Here is an 8,440-nt window from a genome sequence, read left to right as displayed (position 1 = left end):
CTATTATGCAGAAGCAGCAGCTTCAGGTAACCAAGAATTTTAATTTAGTAACGTTTACTGAAATAATTTTAATGTCTTCAGGTACAAGGAGACAGTAGTTCAAACAATAGACTACTATGTTCAGAAAAATCAGATTCAAGTATATAAGTAAAATTACGCTAGTAAAAAATTTCCTAACTACAGTTCAACTTAATTTTCCGCAAATTATACTACAAGAAACTGAAAATAATTCTCGTTTGATAACTTGAGCTCTCTGAAAAAGGGCTCAATATTTTTTGGAAGAAAAACATCACTGATAGATCATTTTTGAATGAAGTTTCGTACATTCAATCTAATACGTAATTTTGGCTAATATTTCTAAATTTGGTTGCATGTAATTTGGTTCGCTAACGTTCATATATTATTTTAACTTTCTATCCAGAAGTCTTCTATTCTTGCTTTGTTCATTATGGAGTCTTGTGATATTCTGTGATATTCTCACATATTTTGTTTATGTTGCCAATTCAGTTTTTTCCAGCATTATAACAGATGCAAATTTTTCATTTGGATAAATAATTTGAATATTTTTGTATATGATGTCCAATAAGCTTTTGCATTGTATCCTTATTTTCATTTGATAAGAAAAAACTATAAGTCTAAAATATTATCCGTCGGACACAACCTTTGCATTAAACAAAATAATCCTTGAAGTACAAAGTAAAAATAAAGAGAATGCCAAAAGGAACAAAATGAAGGAGACAAAGAAATCAGAAAAAAAATATGCATAAAAAACTCGTCTGTAATTGAATTAACAAAGAAAACACCTATAATTTACAACTATAATATTAATCACATATCACACTCAATCTTCCTTAGTACTGGTCACCGAAGCCGACTAATGGCTGTTTTTAGCTCAACCAGAGAGCAGTGTTAGATCGCTGCCCCAGATACCCGGCAGATAAGACACACCTTCCCATCCCTTTCGTCATGATAATAATGCGTCTCAGTTCGTTGATGTATCCTGGGCGGATGTTATCCGGGTGTTATGAGGCGACCGACAACATTTCAAGGTTTCTTGATTTGTACAGATAATCTATAATCGACATCTGACCAGTAACACTCGCCCAAGGGGTCACATCCCTCGGAGACATCCGCAGAAGCAAGTTGGATGAAATCCTGTTTTGCGAGGTTCTCGTTCAAGTTACGGAAAGCCTCCAGGGTCATGAGAAGCAGTAGAGGGTGAATATTTTAGTGTCTTTGTTGCATTTTTATGTTTTTTTTTTTTTTTTTTTTTTTTTTTTTTTTTTTTTTTTTTTTTTTTTTGGTCCAGCATCTTTTGCTGACAGGGGGATACTAATTATGTATCTTTGTTGCTTTGTGCTGATCGCTGATAGTAATTTATTAAGTCTAATTGCATTTTTATGCCAAGAAATATCCATTGATAATGGTTGGTTTCTGAATATATTTGGCTTTGTTCGGTATCTATTTTATTCTTAATTTCTTAAGCTTGAGTCTTAGCGTTTTAATATTTGCTTCTATCTAACCATTAATAATCATTTCCGTTTTTTATTTTTTTTTTGACAATTAATAATCCTTGTCTTTATAACTTTGCATAACTTTTTTTTTTTTTTTTTGCTTAAATCGTTGTTCAAGGAAAGATTTTGTGCATTTTCGATTACGGATAACTATTCGTGAGAACTTAATTAACTTACAATCTACCCAGCGCGTCTCATTATGGTTGCCCTACACTCTTTCATATCTTTATCATATCATTTTGGTCTCCTCAATTTCTACCTCATTCAAATGCTAATCCTTCTATGAGAGTCGAAATATGTTACTCAGTAATCTTGTTGAGCTAAATTTTCGTGAAAATGAACGAGCCTGCTTGCCTACTATACTCAACACAGCGAAAAAGGACCGAGAGCACTTGGTTTGAAATGGATTCTTCCACTGGTGCCACGTCTCTACAAGTAACCGGTCTACTCTCCAACCCGTCTCCCTTACTCTCTTACTCTCTCTTAATATCCTTCTCCAATTCATCACCAATTCTCTCTGCCTATCTCTCCTAACACTTGCTCGTCCATATATTCATATGACTGTTTTTATAACCGACTATTTTTTTTAACTATCATTATCGCAATTTCCTTCCACTTATTGTTATGCTTTTCATAAGTGGAGTCTTACTCCATCTGCTGAGTGTCCCTGTGGTCATTCATGCCAGACAATGGGTGTGAACAGAGGCCAATCTGTACTGATTTGGACCTCTAAGAATGTAATCACGCTGCCATGCAGTGGATAAAATGTTGATGCAATAAAATATGATGATGATTGGTGTCACCTCGGTTGTGCCTTCCCAGTTCCCTTCCAACTCGCTCCCTATCATCCATCTCCTCACCCCCCTAAGTAACTCAAGCCAACCATTCACGTGGATATCTTTTTAATTTTCATCATAGACCCTGTTTCTTTTATTTTTGTATTGCATCCCTTCACATCATCTTCGGCTTTTGCCTACTTCACTGCTAATTCTCTTAGCTTGCTCACCGTCCTCGGGCCTCTATGCCCAGAGCACTCCAACCTGTCTCTTCCCCCCTACAGATCATCACACACTAGCTTTACTTGTGAGAACCCCTCCTTTTCCTAATTTATGATAGTGGGCTGTCACATTGTATGTGTAGCGGCAAAATCTGGCAAATGTGATTGGGAATGCCATTGATGATATACCATGGTTAGAATAAAGGAAAACCTTTATACAGAACAAATGCCTTGAATTTTACCTCAATGGTAGCATGGAACAAAAGTTATAATAATTTCAGATACAATTTCGGATATACACTAATTTATTTAGAAAAAGACAGAAAGAAAGACAGAGACACAGGCTAAGAAGGGTTGGAGAAAGAAGGCAAGCTGGTGATCTGTGGAGATGTGGGACCTGTCAGGGAATCTGTTTAAAATCAGGTGCCCTCCCATATCAGCTATTTTGGTCTGCATTGAGTATAATGCTCCCCTTTTTCACAAACTTAATTTGTGACATCAAAACCCATTTTCATTTAATTATTATTTTCTCTCTTTTACATTACTTATTTTTGTATCTGATTATTATTGTTGTTAATCTTTGTTTTAATTCTTTTATGATTATCTAAAAATCAGTAGGCTTTCTTTAGTCAACAGTGATTTACCACCCCTAGCTGGTAAGTCACTCGAACCTCAGTTTCTTGAGGCCGGGTTCGATTCCCTGGCCTAGCAGAAACTATCATCATAAAGTAGATTTCTCCTTGGGTCTTTGATCCCGAGACAAAGAGAATCCGATATTAAGAGATAAATGGCTTATATGAATGTATATGAAAACATGAATAAATGTGCAAAATTATATATATATATATATATATATATATATATATATATATAAAATATATATATATATATATATATATATATATATATATATATATATATATATATATATATATATATAGGATTTTGTTCAACAAAGATGTACATTTGAACTAATTATTGTAAATTTTTGTTAACATCTAACATGTCTATTTGATCAATGTGTTCATAGAAAAGACATCTGCATGAATTTATTGTTGATTTGCAGTTTTTTTTTAATGGTGGTAGAGACTTTGGAAGTTTCAAAGACAGGTATTTTCAGTTAATCAAATAACCATTTGTCTAGAGAAAGTCAGTAGCAGCTGTGAAAAAAGCCGAAAATGACATTTATTGAGAGATTTCTAGCGTTCAATCACCTTCGCGGGGAATGGTTCAACTAATGACTGCAATGACTTCGAACAGGAAATGGAAAACGACCTCTTTGCCTTGGAATGTCAATTGCGGTACCGGACAATAGGCCGTGGCAGAGGCCTCAACGTTCGAGGCACAATGAAAAGGAATGAAATCAACTTGCAGAAGAATGTTAGTGAAAGGAAGTATTGAATAATGAATAAGAACGATATAAATAGTTGATTGAAGACTGTGGATTTTAGGTGTAAGTAAAAAAGACAAAACAAGAGAGAGAAAGCTGATTTTGATGTTAATGAAATGATCTCAATAAACAAGAATGAAATACTTTCATAACCCTTGATGGAGACATAAATTTTGAGTTTCAATTGAAGGAATAAAAAAACGTAGAAAATAGCAGACTTCCAAGGTGAATGGGAATAGGAAAAATTGGGTGCTATTATAGTATGCTATCTACCGCCGATTTTGCTATCTACCACCCGTTCGGTTTGGAAAGGAAAAAAGTTTTTTTACTATAGTGATTTGAATGGAAAGATAAACAGCAGACTGAGTTTATGTGAAACTTTGGAATTGGTTTATTATTTTGTTTACGACACCCCAATTAACACGACCAGACAATTAACTGGGAAATCACCTAATACAGTCACTGATTGGTTTAATATGTGTCGGGAAGTGTGCAGTGTGATGGTTTCATGTCAAACTAGAGGCAAAATGGTTGGCACTGAGGAAAACCCCATACAGATTGATGAGGCTCGATTTGCTGGTCGTCGTAAGTATAACCGTGATCGATTGTTGGCTGGCGACCATCCCCCGAACTCTGAAGATTCGGATGCTGAACCTGTTAATAAGAAGAACCATGGCGCTCGCATCGATGGACCTTGGGTTTTTGGATTGAAAAGGGGACTTGATTGCAGGTACTTTTACGTTGAAAGAAGAGATAAGGAAACGTTGATCCCTATCATAGAACGTGAGTGCCAATTTGGATCTGTAATCCATTCCGATGAATGGCCAGCATACATGTGCTTAAGGAATCTCGGGTATGAGCACAAAACCGTGAACCATCAGCAGAATTATGTGGACCCAAATTCAGGAGCACATACTCAGTCTATTGAGCGATCATGGCTGGATGCTAAGATTGACATACTGAAAAAGAAGAGAGGAGTACCTCATCAGCATTTACAATCCCATTTAGATCATTATTGTTGGAAAGTTCTGAGGAAAGACGACGATGGATTTCCTGCTTTCTTGAATGATATAAGATATGTTTACAGGCAGTAATAGAATAAATTTTTGATTGAATTTTTTTCATTGATTATTTTCGTTCAGTTTTGTAATATTTGATTTTTCATTTGAATAACTTGTAACATTGTTGTATGATGAGCTTTGAATAATTTGTAATAAAAGTTTCCCTACAAACTGCTTATAATTATGCACCCATGTTGTCCTGCCAATAAATATTATTAAACTATCATTAAAGTCCAATGAGGATACATACTGGTGGTAAGTAATCTGTTTGATAATCCTCATCAAACAGGAGGATTAACACTGACGGTAGATAACATACTTTGTGGTAGATACCATACTATAGTAGAAATTCGACGGTAGATAGCATACTATAATAGCACCAAAAATTGTATTATAGATAAGGCTGAACTATTTGGTAAAGAAACTTTGCTGGTGTCTAAAGAAATTACAGTGCAAGCCTCATTAGTTAATAAAGAAAAAGAAAAGAATATATTAATAAATTAATTAGAGTTTTTCCAATAAGTAATTACTAGATCGGGAGAACATGTGGTTAAAAAAACATATAGTAAACGTACTAGAGGTAATTGGAGAAATGTCACCAAAAGAGGACATATTTCGAGTCAATAATAAGAAATTAGGGAAACAAGTTTTAATTTCAAGCATTTTGTAATTATGTAATCAAATCCATTCTCTGTTTTATATTAGATATCTAATTATATTCTATTGTGTTGCCATACTATATATATATGTACAGGAAGATTTCTTTCTTTTTAAACGGCTAAATAGTACAGCATATATAATATCTGATACTGACAGAAAACATTCAGAGTGCAGTTAGTACTAATGACTTTTAGGCATTATCATAAGTTTGTGCGTTCACAGTACAAGTCTTCCTTAAACAAAACACCTTGAAAAGATAGGTTAAATCCAATGCTTTGTTATTAAACACAGACATACGATGGCTGACTGAGTATCTATCATCCTAGTAGCAAACCCAAGAGACACATGTTTGAATCTTGACCCTGGAAGATGCACTTAAATATATAATACAATTTGATACGAGATCAAAAGGTTTTTGTGGGTTGTTATGCGCTACATGTGCATTCACATTCAATGTGAACTACATATAACAAAGATCATAAAAAAGAAATAATAACGCTATTAGAAGTAGAATGGAAAGGACGCCCTAAATCGATGTAGATAAGCAACTCTGTTGCATGCATAAAACACAGCAAGATTAAAGATTAGTGTCATGATGAATGACACCGCTCCGAGGACCAGCGGAATAAAGATTTCGATGACGACCCTGAGGACACAACTTTGAATCTATCTGAGTGATAGGACCCTGCACTTTTACGGATGAGAGAGCGATACCGCAGCTCAGAGCTAAGCTGCTGCATAGATAAGTAAAGAAACCATCAAATCATAAAGAGGGTCAATGCTGTATAAAGTAAACCAAGGGCATTAAAAATCAACATAATCTTTCATTCTGTGTTTGAAGGATACATGGAATCATTGTTGGGTGCGAGGTGATAGCCCCGCGTTGCAATTTTTGTGGTGTTGGTGAAGCAGATCTTGTAAGTAAGAGAGAAACAATTCAGATATAATACAATAGATGTAGAACTTTATAGGGTCATAAAGGTGTAGTAAATCGAGTGGGATGTGGCTGATAATTTCATATGATACTAAGTTAATTACAGGTAGTGAGGAAACGAATAAAAAAATGATTTTGCACGAGGATGTTTATAGAATATTGCAGCGTAATGTTTTTTAGAGGATGGACGTGATGCAAAGTGAAACTAAGTCTTTTATCTTTATATTTCTGTATACATATGTATATTTTCATTCTGTGTAATTACGCAAATATTAGTATTAAATCTTGGCATAAGCGCAGACATCACATTGCTGCCTTTAATCAAATGGGTAAATGAATAATTATAAAATCAATTTAATTCCTAAAAATAGATCTGTCTAAATCACATCTAAAACCTTTCTTTTAATTGGTCAGTATTTTGATTGTAATACATTGGTTAGACAAAATATTCTTGTACCTCTTTCCCAGGTTTGTGAATTATTAGCAATCGTCTGCAATACAAAGTCAAATAATGAAGAAGTTCAAGCTAAACAGATACTATCTTGAGATGCCATGAGACACCTCTCTCTTGTTCCTTTTAGGCATCATAGATGTTTTGCAATGGTTTGCAATGCAATATCATTCCGTGTTCGCCATCGATCCAGTATTTGGAAGCAAAAAAAAAAAAAAAAAAATTCTTTTGTTTGCAATTCGCAGAGTACAGCATAAGTCGTCACTGTTATTATTATTATTATTATTATTATTATTATTATTATTATTATTATTATTATTATTATTATTATTATTATTATTATTATTATTATACACGTTCTAAAAGTGTTTTTTCAACATTTGTCTCTCACCAGTTTTCTATTTTATTTTGGCCTCTTCCTGTGCTGTAATGATCGTTTTAGTTTAATTATTACCATCACTACTACTACTATTATTATTATTATTATTATTATTATTATTATTATTATTATTATTATTATTATTACAAACTAACCCGATTTACATAAAAATGTTAGAACGTCGAAACAAATGAATAATTCAAATATTTATCCTTGTGTTTAAAAGGCGGTAATTACTCAGCAATATAATAATAACCTTGAGCTACTTTAAACCATTGACGCGAAAGTTTCCTTGTAAAAGACTCGAATGTCGCACTATTTTCGGATATGCGTATTATTTTACCGGTTCACGGTGGCTCGGTGATGGCCATAACTGCTTCAATAACGAAGGTAATGGTGCATTTAGTGGTTTGCGTTGACTGCGCTAGACTTTCCATAGCGAAACGCTGATAATCCTTTTTTGACTGTTTCAAGTTCATGCTACTATCAGGTTTGTGGAATTATTCAAAATTGCACATTATTCTGTTTTATTTCTCTTCCTCCTTTTTTCAAGTTTTTATAGCTTATATATGTTCATGGTTTTTAAAAGGCGAAACACAGATAATCATTCTTTGACTGTTGGAAGTTCACGGTGCTATCAGGTTTGTGGAATTGTTCAAAATTGCACACTATTCTATTATATTTCTCTTCCTCTTGTTCTTTTTATTTTATTTTATTTTTTTTTTTAGTTTATATATCTAAAAGGCGAAGCACTAATAATCATTCTTTGACTGTTTTAAGTTCATGGTGCTATCAGGTTTGCGGAATTATTTCAAATTGCACACTTTTCTATTCTAGTTCTCTTCTTCTTGTTTTTTCATTTTTAGGTTTTTATAGTTTATATATGTCCATAGTTTTAAAAGGCGATAGACTGATAATCATTCTTTGACTATTTCAAGTTCACGATGCTATCAGGTTTGTGGTATTATTCCAAACTGCACATTATTTTATCTTATTCCTCCTACCTCTTGTTTTTTTTTTTTTTTTTTTTTTTTTTTTTTTATATGTCCATAGT

At 33.5% G+C, this 8,440-nt stretch overlaps 1 protein-coding gene across 1 annotated transcript; it reads left to right on the top strand.

The window, feature by feature from the left end:
• Positions 1-1,850: 1,850 nt before the first annotated feature.
• On the top strand, positions 1,851-4,995 carry LOC137642921 (uncharacterized). The gene is made up of 3 exons (XM_068375786.1): positions 1,851-1,949; positions 3,715-3,891; positions 4,141-4,995. Exons 1-3 carry the CDS (start codon positions 1,851-1,853, stop codon positions 4,993-4,995), a joined length of 1,131 nt encoding a protein of 376 aa, XP_068231887.1.
• The last annotated feature ends 3,445 nt before the right edge of the window (positions 4,996-8,440 follow it).

The sequence above is a fragment of the Palaemon carinicauda genome, chromosome 6 (assembly GCF_036898095.1).
Source record: "Palaemon carinicauda isolate YSFRI2023 chromosome 6, ASM3689809v2, whole genome shotgun sequence".
Classification (NCBI taxonomy): domain Eukaryota; kingdom Metazoa; phylum Arthropoda; class Malacostraca; order Decapoda; family Palaemonidae; genus Palaemon; species Palaemon carinicauda.
This window is presented reverse-complemented; position numbering and strand designations above follow the sequence as displayed.